The 23,711-nt window shown below is 38.2% G+C and overlaps 1 protein-coding gene across 2 annotated transcripts in view; it reads right to left on the bottom strand.

Moving 5' to 3' along the window:
- Positions 1-2,093: 2,093 nt before the first annotated feature.
- The window catches only part of BTBD3 (BTB domain containing 3), a 35,068-nt gene continuing 13,450 nt past the window's right edge, over positions 2,094-23,711 (bottom strand). Inside the window, exons 2-5 of one of the 2 annotated variants that reach the window (XM_030310102.1) lie at positions 10,451-10,736; positions 9,869-9,959; positions 9,160-9,278; positions 2,094-6,104 (exon numbers count right to left, since the gene is read on the bottom strand). In XM_030310102.1, coding sequence (XP_030165962.1) covers positions 5,072-6,104; positions 9,160-9,278; positions 9,869-9,959; positions 10,451-10,593 — 1,386 coding nt within the window. In that variant the 5' untranslated portion in view covers positions 10,594-10,736 and the 3' untranslated portion in view covers positions 2,094-5,071. Of the gene's footprint in view, positions 6,105-9,159; positions 9,279-9,868; positions 9,960-10,450; positions 12,331-23,711 lie in introns of those variants that run through there. The other variant, XM_030310101.1, reaches the window with a different exon arrangement.

Raw genomic sequence — 23,711 nt, 5'->3', positions numbered from 1 at the left:
TTATGCTATCTGTGCTCAGAAAGCTTTACTGCAGCACTTAATGTTAAAATTAGGAAGGCCACTAGTAGGACTTATTTTTAAACGTTTTTCGGGTATAATATCACTCCTCTAAAACAAACCGATGTAAGAGATAGTCTATTAAATATGAACTGCTTGCCAACATCATAAACACAAAAAAGTACCTTAAATTTTGAAATAATTTTCTGTACTATTGCTCCACAAAGTGGAAAAGGACACCATTCTTGAAGTCTAATACAGCCCCTCCCCCTCCTTCATAGCCTCTGACTGGTTACGACTGAAGCCAGCTTAAAGGAAAATCAGTGGGAGTAAACGGACATTGAAGTTCTGGTAGTCGAACGGGTAACTATAATTGTGCCCTGTATACAGAACTGTTTAAAGCACAGCTTTGACAAAGTAAAGAGCAGATGTTTTGTTTAACTATTTATCTTGAGGTTAAGAACTTTATAGACAGAGTATAAAACAACAGCATCTGCTAGTGAAACTGCTGTCGATTGGACATTTAAGTAAACAGGCAAATAGAAAACAAGGGTCATAAGGACAGTTAGGGTTGGCATAGATGGGAATTACACCTCTCCCACCACTCTCCCTCAAAAAAGGCTCAAGAGAGGCAAAAGAGAGAGATGCCCAAGTTAGAAATGTACCCAAAGGTTCTTCAGCAACTGATCTATGCTGCTGGCTAGTGTCTTATGCTGCTTGGTATTTGGCAGAGTCAACCACTGTCTTCATCCCTTCCTCACAAATATTTCCATCTCACCAACCTGACCATATCTTGAGAAGGTCTTCTCACCAGTGTCTATATTGCTTATAGAAATACATGCGGAATTTCTTTTGAAATATCTCCCCAGTTTCAGTTTTGTTATATTTTTAAAAGTGAAGATGAATGAAGAATAAGAGGAAATGCTGAACAAAGAGAATACCTGGTCAATAAATGTAAATGGCTCAGAATTAAAAGGCTGAAATGTATTAATTAGAAATCAAAAGTGTACTCAACTTCCATTGAGGCATCTCAAGGACACCCAAAGTGCTCCTCTAACAAAGACTTAGGGTAACCACACATTTTCAGGGCCATTTGCTTGTTTCAGCCTCTACATTGCATGATTTAGGTCCTCAAGAGTGCTTTCTCCCTTCCTATTTCTTCCCTTTTGTAGGCAAGCCATAGAGTCCACTGAGAAGAATGTGTAATTTCAGTGACATGTTGATCCTGGGTGCCAGCAAAGGAGCTCATTTCCATTGTTCTGGGATATTGAAAACAACCATATGGACTACGTTTAAATAGTGACAGAGAAAACAGATGACTTTCCCGGATTAGAGACCTTTGCAATTTAGGTTGTATCTGTAATTAAATCTGATTAGAACAAATATTTCCAGTTTCTTTATTCTCTGGAATAATTCCAAAAATTTTTTAAGAGGTACGCTTTAGAAATTGAACCCTGAGTAGATGAAGTGATTAAGCAAATATATAGGATTTCACAATCAACTATAGTAGAAGAGCAAAAGAAGGCTGCAGAGAAAAAATATAGTACACGTGTATATAATTATGTGTGAATGTGTGTGTGTGTATATATATATTACTTGATATGGACAAATATAATTGAAAACTAGTTGAGCATGTAAAAATTATATTCAAAATTCTCACATGACATTTATTTTTTTCATTCAGAGACTTAAGCTATTATAACACAGCAAGAACAAGCAGCACTGGTTACATCTAAAGCTAGATGTGATTCAGTATCAACACCCCCTTAGTATGGCCAGAACCACAGACATTTGAGCAACTATAGCATCAGAATGCCAGCAAACCACAAATTCCATATAGGGAATATAAATGCATCCATTCACTTCCTCTCATTAACTTAACAGTCAGGCTTTGAACAATGAGATTGATTAACATATCCATTGTTCTCCTACGCTTTTGCCTCAAATTCTTACTTCTTTAGGGATCAAAGATATCTGAATTCTTAGCAAACAAATGACCCAGCAAAACCAGCTCTGTAAAATGTAGTGGCACCAAAAGTGCCAGAATGGATTTTTTACTGTTTCAAGGGACCTACAAAAATGCTAAGGAAAACAAATCTATGAACCAATTTTATTTTTATTTGCATTTAACATGATTATACACATTCATGTGTCTAACAAGATCTGCACTGTTACATTAAAAATACAGTACAATAACATTCAACATGAGGTACTTCATATTTATATATTTTTCCTTCATAAATAATGCTGTAAGCTACTAAATTCAAGCACTCTGATGCACAAGTGCCTAGTGTCTTGAATTAGCTGAGCTTATTTAAACACCTTAAAAAACAAAAAAGACAGTTCAGTGCAATAATTATGTAGAAATTAGACCATTTACTTAAATACTATATTAAGATATGCTTAAAGAATGTTACATTAGAACTGCTAGCCTAGTTCCCCTTTATCCCCAGTATGAACAACAACAAAGACTGCCAGATACATTGGGAAAAGCATCTACAGAGTATTCTGTTTAATAAAGTTGTGTTTATACACTAGAGTTGCCTGCCTTGTCAGAACAGTAAAAGCTACAAAATTCGAGATTACCAAAGAAAATAAAGCAAGCACATTAGCTTTCATTCCATGTTGTTGAAAATGCAAAAGGGAGAACAGGATTTAAAATACAAAATTTCTCAGTCTAAATACAATTTTCAAATTTAACCCACAGCTCTTGACACCAGCCAATCAGGTGGTGGATGTGTCTTTTCTTTTTAAGTAATAGTAATTAACATAAAATGAAGCGCTGACACCCCCAGTGTACAGGATCTCCCTCTGCTCTCTACCAGCTGTTCCCTAGCCACGTGGAGGGCATCTTGCTAACAGGAGCACTGACAGTGAGCGTTACCAAATGAGCAATCTTCACTCTGAGGTTATCACACCCACCTCAACAATCTGAGATGATGAAATTAGTGCTAAATCAAGTTTTTTCTCCTCTGGCTTAAAAATGAGTGCCTTCTAAACAGGTACATAGTCTACCAATTTGCATGGTAGCTATGAGTTACTGAAATGTTTAACCATAATTTAAAAGCAAAGTCCTTTATAGAAGTATTTCTTAAATTGAAAACATACCTTTGTTTCATAGATACTTTGCCAAAACTACTGTGTGTCATCTCCCTAATAAGAAATAATTGTTAGATAATTTTGGAAAGTTGTCCTGGGAATACTCATCTATAATCACCAGTAACAGCTTCTGATCATCTATGCTAACAGGCATAGGTAATGGCAAACATGATTAAAACATTTCCCATAATCCAGTGTTCTCCTCCGTCAGGGAAGCCGGCCAAAAGCAACAAGCCCACGTCTACAGGGGAAAAAGTGGCCCAGAAGCACAGTGAATAAGATCAGGGTAGTCACTCACTGGGGCCTTCCTCAGGCCAGCAGGGGGACCATTTGTGTCTCACCTCTTACTGGCCAGGCAGGGAGGAGACAATTCCTGAGTCGGCAGACATACCTGCATGCACACGGACGCGCACCGACGCCCACAACGCGCACACGCCCACCCACCCCAGGACTAACCCCTGGCTCCAGACAAGCCAGCATGGGGCTCACAGAGCAGGAGAAGGAGGCGGCCAGGGACCACACTCTGGGTGGTGGGGGAAGCCATCTCAGGATCACACTGAGCAGAAAAGCTGCTCAGAAACACATGGATACTTTAGCTGGAAGTGAACACACTGGACACTCCCAGGGTCACAGGCACTAAACCATCACAAGCCGTCACTGAAGGAGAATTTGTGGATGAGCTTTCCCCTCCTTTGTTTACATTAGCCACGTACAAATAAGAGGGCTGGATGGGATGCTGATACAATGAATATTAGGTACAATCAAGTATATCACTCCAAACCTTTTTTTTAAAACCCTGCAGGCATATATTGGCACTTTAAGATGGCCAAAGGCCAAATTCTAGCAGTCTAGGAACAGGACATAATTATAACTAACTAAGAAGATAGTATGTATGTGGTCAAAGTAGATCAGATAAAATGTATTTCAGATTAAAAAAAAGAAAATCAACAAATAAAAGTATCTTATTACATTAACACGTAGTGCTACAAAACTAATTGTTACTCCATACGTTTGAAGAACTTTTGGTCCTCTTTTCATGGGAAAAGGGGAATAAGATTCTATACAGTGTGATTTATAAAAACAAGCATATGGTGACGATCAGAAGCAAAGTGGGGAGAAGACTGGCTTTTTTCAAATGGTGCAGTCTACCATGCCATCAAATAAACTATTTGTAGAATGGGACTTTTTTAGGTTTACTTTATAAGCTGTTTTAGTTTAAATTAATAGGCCTGTGATTTCTTCCCTACTGACAATAAAAATTTGTAATTTAGTTAGTTCTAAAAGAAGTAATAGTTTATCTCCTAAACTAAAAGAATAAAAAACTGCTTGTAGAAGTCATGGCCCAAGCAAACATCCAATTTCCTTTGCAGTGTTTAACATTTAACAATCTTATGAATTTAGGATTTGAGAAAAAATAATGCCCAGAGTAAAATATTTAAAATGAAATAAGAGCTAAACATGACTGTCTACTTTCTAAATGTTACTTATTATGAAGCAAAACTTCTTTCAGAAATTGTACACTGAGATTTACCTATAATTTTTGCGGGGGGTGGGGGGGGGAGAGGGAGTTCTCTTAAAAATAACTCTTATCATTGTTGTTCTGGACTATTTATTTCTATTTGTCAAAATAAAGCCCTAGAGGAAATTCAAGGTGATCCAAACGCTTTAAGTGGGACAAAGCTGGGAGGTCAGTGGGCAGCTGGAAAAGAGCACAAATTCTCCCCAGGTGTATAGATGCAACTCTAAAAACCACAAAGGCTTAATAAGAACTTGGCTCTTTTAAGCATATAGTTAAAAGCTGAATGCTGCATTTTTGCCTGTACATAATTAAAAGGTTGAAAGAAATTAGAAACTGCCTACAGCTTCATTCATTATGAACTACCTGCGTGGATCATGTATCTGCAGATGAGCTAAGCATCAAGCAAGTAGGAACCAGATGTGCACCTCAGAGCTCACACTGCTTCAGGAGGTGTTTTCAAGCATAGAATATAAGTTCAGGGATCTGCCCTCCCTGCACCCCAGTGCCATTGGTGCTATCTGAGGAGCACTGGAACTGGACAGTCACCTTGCCACACTGAACTTCCGTCATGCCTTCTTGTCCGAAGTAGCTGAGTTCATTGCCATCCAGTATCACGCTGGCCGTGTAGAAGGTGTCTGGCTCAATCTGCACTGGGTACTCAAACCACACGGGGAAGGTATTGCTGGAGCCATCTGAGAAGTACTTGCTCAAGTTCTGCCCCAGAACAACGCCCTGCCGCTTGAGTTCAATCTTGGCACTGTACTCTGCAGAGCCACAGCTGGAGCCGTACAGCCCAAAGCCGGCGATGAACACTCTCTTGTCAACTGCAAACTGGATGCTGTCGCAGCGGCCCCGGTAACGCCACTGGTTGCTCCGATAGGCACATGACTGGAAGCGGTGACAGCGCTGGGGCACGAGGCCCTTGCGGGCTTTACTCACAAACTGCAACTCAGGCTTTTTGGCTGCAGTGTACCAGAGGAAGATGTCATTGGTCTCATTGAGAGTTAAAACTCCAGACTGTGCAGCACCATTTGCAAAATCATCCAGGGCCATCGTGGGTATGCGGATCAAGTAAAGCGCCTTTCCGAGGACCTTGCGTTTATTTTCAATGCTCAAAGCTAGATCTTGTCGCTGGCATTCCACTTCAGCCCAGTTGAGAGCTGCCTCAAAAACCACAATTTCTTTGGCATTCAGAGTTTCCCTGCGGAGGATACTTTCTAGAGTTTGGAAGTCAATATCGCAGAATCCCTCAGACTTGAGAGCTAACTCAGCCTGGGCATCGATCACCTCCCAGCAACGCTGGGTCAGGTCTGGCTCCTCAAACAGGCAGCTCTGGGAGAGGAGCACACAGGCGTTCTTGGCGCTCAGGCTGGTCTCCAGGAAATTAACGCAGGCTCTGGCGAGGTGAGGGACAATGTACTTTTTGGCAGCATAAAGAGTGGCCAGCACTGTGTCAGCAGCCAAGTCAATTTCATCACAATAGATATATCTGAAAGACAGCGCACAGCATATAAATGGAATTTTCACAAAATGAGCGTGTCCAGCAAGAAAAGATGCAACTACTTTCAAGTTAGTTCCAAGAAAATTGTCTTATGTGATAGTTATTACAAAAATGATTAGGGATTAAAGAAACCTCTGAAATATGTTAATAAATTATTAATATTTCAACTCAGCAGTAACTTTGTATAATTAAAGACATTAACTTTGTGTTACCATTCTAGCCTCTATTTTATAACCTGCATTCAATGTCTTCAAAAAAAAAAAAATAGAAGATATTAGAACTGTTTGAAAAAGAACTGCATGTCAGAGTTAATATTAGCGAAAAACAGCAAAGTTTCTGTTATATACATCATATTATATTTAATCAAAGAATAATCTCCCTATGTTCTAGATGCTATATATATAGTTTTATTTTATAATTTTCTGCATTCATATAGAAACAAATGCCTTCAATACTATAATGTTGGCAATGACTGCATCTTAATGCTATTAACAAAGTATGACTTGAATTTTTCCTAAACACAAAATAAGACCTGAAATTAAACAAGATATTTTGCAAGTAGTTCTAACCTCAAAAGATTATCAAACATGGATTTCAACAATATCTTCCAGTTGCCTTTACATAGAATCCAACATACACTTTGTATCTGGCTCTTCTTTTTTTAAACCCTAAATTCTTTCCTCTCTCTCTCCCCTACGCATTTCTTCTACCTTCAGAATTAAAGAATATATTGTTTCCAGATATATTTAATTAAAAGACGAAAGCAAGAAGGCCTAAATATGCACTATTTTTAGGATTCTGTGAAGTATCCTTATGTCAGGAGATAAAACACTTCTTGGTGATTTGGGGGGGATGGTGGCAGTCTCTCTAAATGGTATGTAAAGGTAAAAAAAAATCATCTGCTTCTCTTAGATTGCTATGGTTGAGTACAAGAGTCAGTGAGAAGTACGTATGGGTGAAAAATACAAACTGATAACACTTAAATTTTAAAATTTTTCTAGCTAAGGTGTTTAGCTACTTGCTGTGAAGTTTTCCTTTTGTTACTATATTTTAACTTCATGAAACACTTTTAACAAAAGATTAGCAATGGCTTCTGTGAACAAAGTAAAAAAACCCCACAATAATGACAATAAGTAAAATGCCCACAACCACAAATGAAACCTCCAGTTTTGCTCCCAGGAAGCTCTTTTTCTTCCGACAGGCTAAGCCATGTACCACCACTGGCAAGACTGATTTCACAAAATACCGGCAGCTTAGTGATGCCCTGACCTGAGAACCAGGACCTTGGGGAGGAATCTGGAACACAGTCAGCACTTTGTAGTTCTTACCCTGAACACTGAGCAGTAAGCAGTGTTCCCTTTTTCTTGACAATTCCCTTTCTAGGAATACTGGCTACTCAGCCACACAGTGCACTTGTCTGGAAGACCTGGCCTCCACTACTCTGGAGACAGTGCAGTACTGATCAACAGTGGCCCAAGGGCAAACAGCACCCTACTACATTTCTTATTCTTACCGCTTTTGTTGGACTGCATGTATAATTTTAAAAAGCTGTATTGAGATATATTCTAGGTAATACATCTGTAAGAAAAGATGCTTAGCAAATGACTTAGGTAAAATGTAACTTTGTAATTTCTTATTCATGTTTCCTAATTATGTATACATGTGGCTGAATCAACAACACAACACTACTGGACTGCAGTGCAGTCAAAATGCTGAACTCGTGTTGCCGTTCTCCTCCGCCAGAGACAATGTCAAATATACAAAGCTGACTTTATGGGGGAAACAAAACAAAACAAAACAAAACAGAACAAAACCCTTTCCAGGTAAAACTGGTTTCTGTACACATCCCTCGTCACTAACTGTTGGTTGTTAAAAAGTGGTGAATTAGTTTCACCTTTTGGTAGGTACTTCATGTGCTCACTTATCTTTAATTTCCCTATTTCCCACTGTCAAAGTTTCAGTTAGAAGAAATTAGATTTCAAAACTACAACATAAATAGAGAATTGAATACTTCAAGTGCTAGAACTATAGCACTTATTTTTCAGTAGAAGCAGACAATAAATATATTGCAACATTTTAACTATTTGTGGGATTATTGTCCAACTTGTTGACACACAGAATAATTTTTTTCAACAAACCTATTTATTCCAGTGAACCAAAATCCCTACAGCAGCAGATATCCTTGAATTCCTGATACACTTGGTGTGCTAGAATAAGGATTTAACACAAATCATTAAGTATTATTTAAAATTATCATCAGATTTTAATCACACTGTCTAGCGCCAATACACATCAAAGAAGCGGATTCTATTTAGCTGATCAACATGTACTGGATCCTGAAAAGCACCATGAGACATAAAAAAACTATTTTTTAAAGAAGTATGTACCTTACAGCTTTACATTTTTATATTACCCATTAAATACATATAAAACTATAGAAAACTATTCATCTGTCTCAAAAATGTCTCCTCTGCTACCAAATGCAAATGCCTCTTATCCTTGAGAAATGGTATGTGATTTTATGTAAGAGTATATATATGCATGTATATATAAAGATCAGATTATTTCAACACAGTAAGTTTTACATTTGTTGACAGAAAACAGTAACTCCTGGAAAACTCAAAAATCTCCTAACTGGTGGTACTTAAATGAGGTATACAATTTCTGGAACTGTGAAACAAAAATATAATATATGTCTCTAAAGACTTCTTCATACATGATGCTGTCAGAGATAATATGCTCTATTAGACAATGCCTACTCTAGGAAGTTATTTTTCTTTAAGTCATTAAAAATGAAATCACTGTACATGCCACTTGCTCCCAAAAATCTCACGCCAAAGTGTTATTATAAATGCCTGCACCATTCCACATGCTTTCCACCGAAAGATGCACAGCAGTTTTCTCCAAAAACATTTACAAGGTAAGCAGCTCCCTCTTTCTTCATCATTCTCCCTTTCTGTTACACAGAACTTACATTTAACTGTGAAACCAGCGGAGTACAGACATGGCATAAACAAACTCTAAACAAACGAACGGTGCTTACTTCAGCATAGCGAGAAAAGCAGCAGGCTCGACATCTGGTATACGGATTTCATCTTTGTCCTCAGCAAGTTCTCCGTAGAACATTGCATGGAACACAGAGCTCCCAACAGCTAAAACATACTGTGGAGAAAGGGAAATCATTTCATGCACTAAACTACAAGCATTTTCAGTAAATCAATCCAGAAAAACAAGTCTAGGCAATCAGGTTCAGTGGACATAGAGCACCTACACCTGCTCTTTTTTCAAAGCCAAGGTACAGTGTATCTTGCCGTGAAAGCATGATAGATGTTCACGCAAGCCAGTCTTTACGCTGCTAATTACCTCAAGGCTTTAAGAGATTAATGGACAAGTTCCCTCATTACAAAATAAATAAATAAATGCATAAATAAAATAAAAACGTATCTAACCAATTTCTAAGGGAAGAGTAATAAACATGACTTTCCTAACCTGTCCCAACAACTTTCCATGACTGGAGAGTTAAGAGGGCATGTTTTTGTGTGGGACGTAAAGCAGGGTAGAGAGAAACAAAGAAAAAAAATTAAGCGTGGCCAAGACCCTTTGGAGAGGCTGTGCCTTCTCTGTGATGGGTGAAACACGCACTGCCTGCCATCGGCAAGCTGCCCACCCCAACCAAGTTTCATTTCAGGCTCATGGAAAGGGTCCCTCTTTGTAAACCTCAGGACTAAACCAGTAATGCAGCTGTTGCTTACTTTGTGTCCTGGCAACCGCTGAGTCCCACCTGGTGGCCCAACCACAAAATGTACATCTGCCATCAAATCATTATTGAACATCACTGCATTTCTATAAACAGAGGCAATTCATTAATTCACAGCAGCCGGCATTTTTAAAACCCCTCCCCAACATACAAAGCCCACAAAAGAGTCACAAGCTAAAGCAACAGTTTAGTAACTTCGGGGTAAAACTACAAATAAAGATTCCAACTAAACAACTCTGTGATCATTGCAAACACATGGGAAGTAACAACAACAAAAAAAAGTTACACAAACTTTTCATCAGGCTAAGGACAAATAAAAGGTTTCTATCTTCAAACCTTCTGTGGTCCACAGACACAATCCTGTCACTTAAATGTTACAGCTTGCAAAAACATTTTTATCTAAGAGGAAAACAGCTGTACTGTTTTGGAAAAGATACAAGGCAGTTTTCCATTACCAGTAAAGCTTCTGGGAAAAGAGGAAACACAGATTTATGTTAAAATCCATTACAGGTTATGCAAAAGCAGAAACTTCAACACAGGAAAACTTTGCAAGTAAATGTGCTGGCCCGGCACTTACCTCTCTCGAATGGTAGGATAAAGACCCTGCCAGTTTGGGGCCGGAATAAGGTTGTTGTTACTGAGGTTCTGCTGGTGGTACTGCTGGACAGTGGTGCTGCTGGAGCTGGCTGGTTTTTTACGAGGGAATATATCAGCAGCCATCTTCTTCTTCTTTTTAGTCTTCAAGGTAATTATTTCATAACAAACTGGGGGCAACTTGCTGTTGCTGCCGCCGCTGCTGTTGCCGCTGCTGCTGCTGCTATTTGTTTTCTTCGAGCTTTTCTTGGACCTATTCTTTACCGTCTCTGGAAGCATCAAGAAGAAGGTGAGACATTTCATGTTCTTTTCCTTGTCATCTACCATGAGTACAGTGTGTCTCTCTTTACGGCTAGAGATCCCAAATTGGTGTAAACATCAAGGAAAGGAGGCTAGCACGAGCCAAGATGTTAACAGAAACCAACAAGCTGATGTTTTGCTTCTTTTCTCAGCCGGACAAGGTGACCTTTTCACTATGTTGAATAGAAACTGCCTTTAAGTTTTATCCAGTACTGGGTCTGCTAAATACATCTCCATCATGATTCCTATTTCTCTTATTTGCTCATAAAAACAACCCAGTTTCCTAGATCACCTGCAAATGCTACACTGAGCGAAGATGACAGGCAGAGAGCCGCACTGCTTGTTCTCTGAATTAGGTTAGCAAGATGTGCTGGAGCCGCGCGAGTCTGTTCAGCCGGCTGAAGTTGTGTGGTGAATGGATCGGAGGAGAGTAGGTATTACAGCCCTGCAGATGGAGTCAGACAGCCAGTGCTCCGAGCCAATAGCTGAAGTCACCAATCATGATTGGACCAAGCAAAACAGTGACACCTATTGTAACGTGCATAGCTCTCATATTAAAGGAACAGCAGTTGCATTCTGTTGCCTCCTGTATTATTGCATATTTAAATAAGATAAACAACCTATGAAATATATCTGCAAACCGGAAAGGAACAGTTTGTGCCCACGGATTTCCCTTCAGTAGACATACATTTTAATTTCCCTAGCTCAATAAGCAGGATCAATTAACAAAGGGTAGGGACTGATATGTACTCTGTATTTCTAGTAAAATCTTTATCCCGGCAGCACTTAGTTTCAAATACTTCAAACAAAATCCTCCATTCTTCCAGCTAAAATGGATTATTAATAGCAAAACCATACTAAACAACACATTTATTACAGCTTAATGGAAAGGAATGTTGTTTTTCTTTTTCCAGTCTCTTTGAATGCAAGTTATAGTCTAGTGCAAAATAAGAGAGATGAGGTCATGTGTTCATTTTACCTCCCAACATTTTCTAGTTCCTATAATGATCTTTGACAGGAGTTTCAGGTCAGAAAATACTTTTAAATTAGTCTAAGATTATACCAGTAGTAGTTTAGCAGCACTGAAACTACAAATAAAAATAAGATTCAAATGAGACAAGTCTGCTAATCAGTTTTTAAAAGCTGTAATTCACTAAAAATATGTCAGATGGGGGGCCCTGTTCAGGACCTCAAAATCCAGCCTAAATGTTATGGCTACATTTAATTTGTCATAATTTTGAAGAATATAATCCACATCTTCTAACAGAAAACAATAATAAGGCCATTCAAGATGATACATGTTCTGATGCCGCCTACTTAAAATGCAAACAGGTTCTCTCTGCCTGGAATCAGAAGAACATAAACTACTACCTATATGGTTTTCATAGATGTGAACCCCTCAACAATTTCTAGCTTTGTTGAACAAGAAAAAACAAAACACCTGCTGTAAGATCCACACATGTTTGTTTATTTTTAAAGAGGGACTAATCAGGAGACTTAATCTCACCCCTAGCTATCTGGACTACTCTCATTTGTTCCAGGTACAGCCGCTATTTGCTACTCCCCCCAGCCCCCTCCGCGACCCCCGAACGCAGACTTCATGGCCATGGTCCTGCTTGTTGCACAGCATTCATCTGAATAATGAGTACCTGACAGAGTGAGGGCTCAACGAATGGAGCTATGATGATGATTATAACTAGTAATCTGCTGCAGATAACACACCGAAATCAAACTTTAATCCCTGGGACCCTCGGTCATGAGACTGAGCCAAGGAATATCCTCTGTATTGTCATCATTATTACCCTTAAATCCCTTACATCATTATTGCAAAGCTAGTGCAAGGCAGACTGTGTATGTAGGAACACGGCCTTTACCACAGGTTATTCACCCCCATTTTAGATGGACCCTGAAGTGCTGCTTATTTACTACAATTATTGTGTTCCCCATCACAAGGCTACCACAAGCGTATATATATATATATATATATATATATATACATACACACACACACACACACACATATACATACACACATACTTTCAAATCACACAACGTTACAGGAAGAGAGCTCTAGAGACTCATTTTTAAAGCCCATGGTGAAAGGTATAAAGAAGGAACAAATGAGCTCCTATTTGAACTAACTCCCAGACTGACGTTAAAATCAAAGGATTTCTCTCCTTGCTGGTCGGCTACAGAACTTCCTGACAACAACCTCCTAGGAAAGCCCCCACGACGGGATGACAGGAAGGTCCTTGGTCCTTCTGACCAGGATAGTCCCACACATACCTGGCTTTCAGGTCTGACAGTAACCAATTAGAATGAAAAGGGAAACGAGCTGCTACAAGACAGACTCACTAATAATTGTTAACTGGACAGACAAAATAGAAAAAGCACAGGGGCACCTGGGTGGCTCAGTTGGTTAAGCATTTGACTCTTGGTTTTGGGCTCAACTCATGATCTCCCAGTTTGTGGGCTCCAAGCTGCTAGTGTGGAGTCTGCTTGGGATTCTCTCTCTCCCTCCCTCTTTCTCTCTGCCCCTGCCCTGCTTGTGCATGTTCTCTCTCAAAATACATAAATAAACTTAAAAAAAAAAAAAAAACAGGAAAAGCATAAAAAGTAGAAGACTTCGTGGTTTTTGCTCATTTCACATGTTGTTCAACACCTTTTACCAAGAAAGCCTCAAACAAACACTGCTCTTACACCACTAAAATAAAAAGTGCACCTAATAGTTTGAGCGAAAATTACAGAATATTTTAAAAACTGCTCTTTCTGAAATTAAAGGTTTCAGGTATTTGGACAATTAAGTTTCGTGGAAATATTTTGTGAATATACTAGTTACAAGAAGCAGTCCTAAACTGGAGTCCCCTAAAACCGTGCTGCAAAGAGGGTGTTGCCCTTCATGAGGTGTGTGGGGGCTGATGAGCATGGCTGTGAAAGATGTGTTCTTCACTACAAAAAAAGTAATCCAATTAAAAGATAAAAATGACATTTCAATTTTTGTGGTCAATCTGAAAAGCATGAAAATGATAATAAAATCAAGACATGGAAAACTTCTTAAGAGCTTCATTTTCCTACCACGGTTTAAAAGACAGGTAGTATAAAGTCCTTGCTACTACAAGTGTGGTCCACAGAACAGCAGCATCAGCAGCAACACCATCTCCTGGGAGCCTGTTAGAAATCCAGAGTCTGCATTTTAATAAGACCCTCCAGGTAATAAGTATGATGTTCAAGTTTGACAACACCTCATGTAAGATTAAAATAAGAGGGTTACAGGGTCTCCCAAAGATCCAGTATCAACACCTGGTGCCATGTTTTGCATTCCATTATCAAGTAAATGGAGAAAAAATACAAAATGATTTAATTTGGCTTGGTCATAAAACTTAACCTTCATGTCTTACTCTGAAATTCTTCTGATTAGGCCCAAAATGTCAAAATTCTAGGATTCACGTGTGTGCACAGCCAACTGAGAGGCTTCAAAATATTCTTCAATGCTCTGGAAAAGCTCATGCCCAGATTATTTTACAGGACAACGACAGAGACCATTTTAGTCAGAAACATTAAGGATTAAAGAATGCCAAGATGAACGACTTAATATTTATACAATAATCTACTTCATAATTCTGTTTCAAAAAATTAGTATTGTGACACAGCAAAACTAGTAATCAAATAATGTGGTTCAGTCCTGGTGCAGCCACAAAAGACTGTGTGTATGTGTGTTGAAGGTGAGGGGTGCCTGAACAAATCATTTAGCCTTAAAGGGCCTCAAGTTCCTCAGCTACAATATGAAGAGGTTCTCTAGAATAGATGACTGTTTTTCAACCTGTACCTTCAATCCACTTTAGTAAGAAATGCATTTTATATTCAGACTCAGTATTAGCACAAATGTGAAAACACACACAAAAATGGAAAGACCGTTCACAAAACAAAAACTCGTAGCATGTTACGACAGTATAGATATTATCTTATTTTTCTCTTTTATTTTTATTGTTGGTCTGGATTCATTCCATTGATTTCATGACCACAGTTTAAGTAATAACGGTCTAGCTTTATTTTTAATAGCTTTCAAGGTTTCATATTCTAGGGTTCTTTTCTATCAAGAACTTGCACTTGAAGGAGGATATGGCAGCTCAACAAATAACATGCACAACTGGGAGTGTGCATTTATTTTTCTAGAAAGAGAAGCCATAGTTATCATCTGTCCTTCAGAGTAATCCATGATCCAGAACACAATAAAATATTATGAAAATCTAAGACTGATGTGAATATACAAAGTATTTATATCACTTTCCTCTCTGCTTTCTTTTTTACAGTCTAGTTCATTAAACACAAATTATAGCTTCTTTTTCTCCCTTGAAATTAAATGTAAAGAGTTCAAACTCCATCTGTTGAATCTACAACCCAGAAACATTACCCACTATGTTGAAGAGTGAATAAATCAAGGATATCAGCTCGAAATCTATTGTCATATTCCACCTCTAAAATTTCCTTACAACAACTAGCGTTACATCTCCTGAATTTTAAAGCTGTTATGAGACATGGTTAATCCGCCCTAATATATTGGTCAAGGAGCCACCAATCTTTTATGAAGTATACGCATGTATCTCCCACTTTTCAAAAGTTCACATTATGGACTTCGCTCTTATGAAGGACCTACATTAATACATGTTTTCACTAGCCAGAGGAAATACAAAGAGAAATTTTGCTTTTATGAAAAAAAGCACAACAGGCCTTCAGCATTTGTTTTGCAGTGAGCCATTCCAGAGGCAGTACATTTTGAGAAAAGTGGCACCACCACTCACTCCCCTTCCCCAGGAACTCTACTCAGCATCAAGCTCCATAGCTCTGAACTCTATGAGCATCTGTGCTTTACACCTTGATTTATTTTGTGCATCCATTAGCAACATGTGTCCTAAAGTATCAGAAAAGCCAAAGAGAGGCTATTTTTTGGGGTCTGGGAACACTCAAGACTTTTTCCAAATAAACTAATGGTAATTGCTTCTTCTTTGTGCCATTTTGGCCTACAAAAGGTTTCACAGGTACACTGTACTTCTGGATAGTAGGGGAAACATGTGCTCTTAAAATACAACATGCTAATCATGTAACATGTTAAATGACTGGCATACGATAGTGAGCAAGATTATGAACCAAACTTAACAAGTTAGCTAGTAAAAGTGGATTTTAGATAATTTTTACAATTGTCAGAAAGTTCAATCATCTTTCTCTCTTTTCATTCAATTCCCAATAATAACAAAATTATCAACAGAATTTAAGTTCACTTAGATCATCCTCTTCACCACTGGAAGGTTTGCCAGACATCCCTCTTTATTTTAGTAGAAACCTGTATATTCAGTTTGGGACCTGAATGAGATTTGGAACAGAGAGGGACAATACAAATTAATACATTTAATGCAACTCTGTCCACAGATAAAGTGACTAGGTGTCCAGAAGATTAAGGGAGTTGTGAATAGTTAGGGAGGGGGGCAATGTCTGGACTAGAATAAAGATTTCCAGACTGCTTGCCTAATGTTGTCTGTTCCGCTCTGATTTCCATCCACAGTTAATTATCCCCACATTTTTACATAATGCTTTATTTTCATATTTTTATCTACTTTAAAAGAAAAAAAATATATGCAAAAATTACAGATATGAAAACCATGAACATGTGTATGTGTGTGTGTACACACACACACACACACACACACACACACACTCCATACCCTGCAGAAAGAATTCTAGGGCATTTTCTGGAAAGAAATGGAGAGGAACTCTAACAGGAAGGAACATAAATGCCTAACAGCCATGAGGAAGCTGCTGAAACACACAGAAGAGGCTCTCCAGGTAAAACGAAAGTTGGAAAAACCAGGCACTCGTGGTCTACCCCAACAAATCCTATGTCAACAACCAAGAATGCTGGCAACTCTTGTTTAACTTGCTCTAACTCTGGACTCCTTGTCTGAACTTGCATTTGGTTTACCACAAGATACCTAAACAGCTACAAGTGAAGTTAACATGATAAACTGTGGAAAGGATCACTTCTAAAAATTACTGATAGACCATCACAGAGGAGAGAAATTTCAATCTAACCTGATTAAGTCACAATGGAACAGGGTATTGTTTTTGCTTACTTTTCAATACTGAGCAAAAAATACGCTTGTGATATAAGAGATAAAAAAGATAAGCAGCAAAATGTTGGCAGTTCCTAAAAATAGCAACAGCTGTTGGAAAATAGACGATATACTTTCTAAATTTAGAAATAAATATGGAGCCAAGCATTGGCAGCATGGTATAGTGAAAAAAGCAAGAGCCATCAAGAAGTGACCTTAAGGTACTGAATATCCATGAGTCTCATTTTATTCATCTGCTAAATGGGGTAATTATACCCATTCAGCCCTTTCAGGTTTACTGTGAAGGCAAGATTACATGTTTGTGAAAGCGTTTTGATAAAAGTCTAAAACGCTTCCCAAAAGGTAAGCTTTCACTATTAGTAACAACTGTACCCAAAGCAGGAAATATTTGTGATACAATCTTCCAAAACAACAAAAACCCAAAAATTAATCTGGCTCCCTGCCCTTATAATCTTCCAGGCCTCACAACTAATGACATTCCATCCCCATCTGCAGGCTTGCTCTAGCCTCACTCACAGGCCAAGAGGTCCTGGGTTGCTGAGGCTCTTTGTGGGGATTTTGCAGGTGAGGTTGTGTTGTACACTGTGATTAGGTCCCCACCTGATGCCTAAATCTACACCTGGAACCCATACTCCAGGCCAGATGTCCCCTGGAGTTCACGCCTATGAGACCGCCTGTTGGCAGATGCCCTGCTGGACCCCTTTTCTGAGAGGGCCCAAAGCTAAAAACTTACCCATCTACGGAACTAGCAACTCGACTTGACCTCTCTCAGCCATGACCTAGTTTGAATTATAGCACCAAGGGTGAGAACACAAGCATCTCGGCGAAGCATACCTCAGTGTGGCTGGAAGGATAAGGCTCGTGGACAATTTCATTAAGTTATTTCCTTCTCACCACACAGAGCTCCAGTTAACCTTCACTTGTTCTTTAAACTTAGAAAATATGCCCAAAGGTAGAATGTGACTATCTCTGAAGGCAGGAACAATGATTTCTTTTTAAAATTTTGTATGATATTTAACATGATATTTGATGCTTATATAAGCTGTGTCTGTATACACTTGTTTGGAATACTAAACACCTCACTGAAATCCCAAGTCATTCTCTATCATGTTAAATGAGGTGATCGTGAGAAGAAACAGTATATAAAATTTATCATATGAGATACTCTAAAGATAACTATTTTTTTTTATTTTTTAATGTTTTTATTTATTTTTGAGACAGAGAGAGACAGAGCATGAGCAGGGGAGGGGCAGAGAAAGAGGTTGATACAGAATCCGAAGCAGGCTCCAGGTTCTGAGCTGTCAGCACAGAGCCCGACGCAGGGCTCAAACTCACAGACTGTGTGTGTGTGTGTGTGTGTGTGTGTGTGTGTGTGTGTGTGTGTGAGAGAGAGAGAGAGAGAGAGAGAGAGAGAGAGAGAGAGAGAAAGAGAATCCCAACCAGGCTTTGCACTTACTGTCAGTACAGAGCTCAATGCAGGGCTTGATCTCACAAAACTTGAGATCATGACCTTGAGTCAGACGCCCAACTGAATGTGCCATTATTTAATTATTAAGACCTCCCCTGTTTTAACGTCTCTGAAATTGGATTTATCTTATAATTGATGGCAGCTAATAGTACAACTAGTAGGACTTTTTCTTCCCTTTCTTATTTGTACATAAAATAATACCATGTCTTACAGCTGATGACACCTTATAATCAGTGAAATAAGGTAAAAGATACACAAGTCAATGGAAAGAAAGGATTCTCTTTAGATTGGTTAATTATTCCCCCAACCAGGCAAGATGGCCTCTCAAAATTCTGGCTCAACTACACTAGAATAACTAAGCTTTCATCAAGAAGTCCTTTGTTAAAGTTTATAATCACAATTCTCAATTGAGTTTGCTACTTTGACAACCAATAATATGCAGAGAGTCTAGATGGAAATTCCAAAATGAGAATTTCCATCGGTAAGAGATCCAGCATTAATGCAATGCATTTCTCCTATTTTCTCAGGGCACAACAACTATACATGTACACACACCTGGTTAATAGAAGCCTGTTAATTCTTTGGGTAATGTTTACTAAAGATATTTTACCAATCAATGTAAGATTAACTTACAACATCATTACACATAGATTAAACCTGGAGCTAAATGAGTCCTTAGAAATCATTATTTTCAAACAAATAGAATCTACATTAAAATGCTAAAGAGGGAGACATATTGTTACTATAATACAATGATTCTATTCTATGTATTACTTTCACCTAGGTACCTAAAAACAACTTATCCAAAGAAAAGTAAAATCAGGCCTCAAGAAGTCTCTTGTGAGAAGGCCAGAAAGAAGACTACAGTGATCCAACAGGGGACATTAATCCTACTAGAAATGCTGGAATGGAACAATCTTGCTGTGACCTTCTGTAGGTTGGCTGTTGGCTTCAGTTCACAGGAAGAAAATCGTGTGCTAGTCAAAGAAAAACATTTTTTCTTAGTTTTTTTTTTTTTTAACTTCAGTGGGTGATTTTTTTTTCCTGATATTAGGAATAACTAAAAACATTTCCATAGTCAGATCATTAAAATAAAATCCAAAGCCCTTCTTCATTAAGGCCTAACCTAAACTTAACCAAAGAATGTCTTGCTGTATTTGGGAAAGTCACTTTTCCAATAAGCACATGGAATGGGACAATGCTCTAATCATCAGATACTGTATATCAATACTGGTTATTAATGGGGTAAATATCGCAGACCAATTTCCCTAACATTCACAATTCTACTGGTAAAAAAAACTCTACAAGATGAAAAAAAAAAGATTACCAAATACCAGTCATCTAAATATGTGTTGTGCCCTTAGTCACTAAAAGGTGCTTAGAAATGAACACTGCTCTCCTACCATTCAATTTACCACTACCTCCTAAAACACCTGAAGTAATGATATACATGATATTAGGTTTAAAATTTTTATCACTCTAAAGTGAACAGAATTAGGTTTGGTAAAGGCAAGGCTGAGGGCGGCGGGGGTGGGGGGTTGGCAAGTGAGCATGACTTTTATTTCTTATTTTAACAAAATCACATAGAAAAAGACTAGTTACCAATGTGGTGATTATGTCATCATAATAAATACATCGACAAGGGTTCTCAATTAATTACTATTTAATGAAATGCCTTCCTTCACTTTTACAATGTATGTGTCTGGAATGAAATATAGTTATTTTAAGCAAACAGTGCAAGATCTAAAAATAAGAAATCTGCTCCACTGAGATAAATTGTGCCACGGGAAAATACAAACATATGAGAAGTTATACAAGGCATCTTCACACCCAATTTCTAACCTATCTTTTCTAGAGTAGGGACCACCAAATGAAAATGAAAAAGGCACATACATTCTAAACTAAGCCACAAAAATGTTTCCTAACAAAAAATTCAAGTAGAATTAGAAGCCTGTGACAGAGGATGATTATAGAAACCAGCTTCTGGCAAAAACTCACAGTAAAATCTATCCTAAACCCAAATTTAAAAAATAGGTTTTATGCTAATTTTAATTAGCTGTTAAGTACACAATTCTCCATGACTGTTGTGAAGGACACTGTCCTATAAAGGTTGGCAAAACCCTCACTATATCAACACCAAGTAACATTCAGAAATTGCCCCCATTTGCTGCAGAAAATAATAATTTGGCACTGATAAAGTATTCCCTTGTTGTTTCCATCCCTCATGCTTCTGTAATTGGAATAAAGTTGAGAGGGTTCTGTACTTAGTTTCACTGCATGCACCAGAAGTAGAAAAATAAGGTATTTCAAAGAAAAATTCAATTGTAATATATATTCAGCAAGCATTTCTTTTTTTAATTAAGAGCTACTATATAAGTAGGTCAGTACTTGAACTGCCCAGAGGTACAGAATAAAAGAAGTTAATTTCTCATAAAATAATGCTCCAATGAGTCTCACTTAGAAAGTCAAAAGTATTCATAAGAGTATGTTTTTAAATTTGGGTTTCCTGAATCTCTGCATCACAAAACAACAGGTAGACAGTGTTTACATGTGTATGTTAACTATAATGCAATTAAAGATTAATGAACATTCAAATCCAAATATATCCTCAACAAGTGGCAATTCAACTGTTTAATTCTGTTGTTGTTGTTTCAATAACAGAGAAACAGCCAGTTCACCATAATTCAGAGGTACATGGACCCATACATGGGTTTCAGACCGTCTCTGAAAATGTTGATCACAATTTACAGGAGTTAGGTCTCTGCATACGCATTCTAATAGCCAGCTATAGGGAAGCCGTGATCCACTAAGACTTTAGAATTGGAAACGTGGTTGATATCACTATTTAAGGTAACATTCTCTCATAAAGTTTAAAATATAGCATCAAACAGGAAACAAAAAGGAATATTAGGTGGCATGTGGCCAAGTGCATGTCAGGACTGCAGACCAAATATCTCTCCAGGAAGAAATGAAGAAATTCTGTCTCATCTTTCTCAGAGAGAGGAAGCCTCATGTTTTGCAATGCGTTCTGAATCGCCATGACATGGCTGTGAGCTAACTTGTCCTCTTCATGAGCTCACTTTGCAAACAAGACTATTCCCACACTGCAGATGAACTAATTGTCTCCTGCCATCCTCACTGCTCTTTCTTCCCTACAAATCTACCCACCAGAAGCCTATCTATCCTTCAATGTAGTCCAAAGACACCTCAACAAGGAAGATTTTCTGGTGCTTAGAAACTACCCATGCAGTACTTTCTCACATTCCATTTTGCCTTATGGTGTCTGATTAGAAGACGTTCTCTGAGGGCTGCATCTCTGCATCTCCCAAAGAGAGCTAAGAGCACCACACCCACACCAGGCTTTCAATCACTTTGTAACAGGAAGGACCTAGTCCAACACATCCAAGTCCATCTAGAACCCTAGATGGCATTTGTGGAGTACAACTGGTCCTGGGCTTAAAATGGTCTGAAACTAAGGTCTATGATGTTTCTAGCTGCCTGAGCTGCAGGCTTGTGCTAGGTACAGTGGTAAAGAACCTAGACATCTATTAAATGTGTCCCCAGGCTCTCCTGAACATGTCTAAGCATAAATGTGGTTTTGTAATATCACATTCATCTTGCAGCTAGGCCAACTGACAATACTAAAGTTCAACTTAAAGCATGTCCCCACATGTGCTTAAAAAGCAAGGCTTTACTTTACCAGAAGTGTAAAACTTACTGGAGTAAGGATATTCACATATTCAAAGTGTGAGTTAACCATGGCAAGACCCAGTTACTAGGACAAAGCTGCCTTTATCAACTAGTCTCAATTCATGGTCTGGCATATTTATTTATAGCACCAGTAGAGAATTTTAGTGATTTAATGAACTGGAAAGGATAATAAATTCTCGGCAATTCACATGAAAGGAAGAAAGCAGTCATATGAATAATCTAAAAAAACAGATAATTAAAGAGACTTTTCCTTTGAAATGTGTTTCGTCTATATTTAACATTGAATGGATAAATTTCCACTACATTAGACACACCCAATCTTCAAACAAAGTAATAAAACAGGCTTGTGTGTACAGGGCTCGGTATATGAACAGTCTGGAAACTCACGCCTACATGGCAAACAAACACAGTGCCAGGGATGGGCAATGTCACATTAAGATTACTGCAGAGCATGAGCACAAGTAGAAAAGTACACTTCTTACACATGTCTCTACACCATGCTTTACAAAGAACCAAAGTGTTAGGTAAAAAAAGTATTTGTTTTTTTTCCCAAAAAAATAAAGAATTCTCAACTTCGGTCTATATATTCTCTTACAATATTGGAGTAAGAATAAATGGAGATAGTAATATCAATAGTGGAATAACTGAATATATTAACTGTGGCTGCAAAAGCTCTTGCATGTTTATAAAGGAAACTTTTACCACCAGCAAGGATTTTAAAAATCATTAGTAGGGTTGACAACATTAACAAACTGTTATAAACCAATGGCTTGAATTGTGTGTTGGCAAAAAATAAAAAACGTGGATTTCTAAATAAGTTAAATTTGTTATAAAAATGTATTTTTTGGAAGGTGGGATAAGGTAACTATATTGTTTTGTGCCTGCTGTGTGAGTATGCATGATTTTAAAGTATTAAATAGCATTGTAAGCAGTTTTGAAATGTACTGGTGAAGAAAGTATTTGAAGTAGGTACAAGTGACTGAAGCCCTCTGAACCCCCCTAGAAACATCTGGTAGTGGCGATGCATAACCAAGAACCCTCATGAGAGGAGCCATCTGCTCCAATTAGAAAAGGGAAGGTTTTGTCCAGAAGCTCCAAAGAACTGGTCCACAGCCTGGCTGTGTGACTCTTTTCACTACTGATGCTGCTAGTTCTGAAGCCACCTAAAGATCATTCCAGTGAATCCTGAGCAGCCAAAGGACCAGTCAAATCACCCTTCTTTCCCCATTCTTCCCTGCCCAAACCTAGGGAATGGGAGTATTTATGAATAGTGGTGAAACAGCTTGGGCAAATGCAGATTAGCTACTGTGCATACCTTTGCCTTAATCAATGCAGTTTCATGGGGAATCTCTGGGAGATGCAGCAGTAAAAACTGTTGATTTAATTACGCCTTAACCCTTGAGCACACATCTTTTTAATATTCTGTGTGATGAAATGGGAAGTATGCTTAAAGCATTTCTAGTGAAACTGAAATAGAACGGTTGCCTTGAGGAAAAAAAAAAAAAAAATACTCCTGCAATTGTTTGTGTTAGAGCTGAACCAGCCACTTTTTCCATGGAACACCAATGAACTTGAGAAAATTTGCCAAATATGCTTATTCACATTTAAATATCTACCAGACATTTTCTCAAAAATGAAGT

The sequence above is a fragment of the Lynx canadensis genome, chromosome A3 (genome assembly GCF_007474595.2).
Source record: "Lynx canadensis isolate LIC74 chromosome A3, mLynCan4.pri.v2, whole genome shotgun sequence".
NCBI lineage: Eukaryota > Metazoa > Chordata > Mammalia > Carnivora > Felidae > Lynx > Lynx canadensis.
The sequence above is the reverse complement of the archived record's forward strand: the minus strand, read 5'-3'. Positions and strand labels throughout refer to the sequence as shown.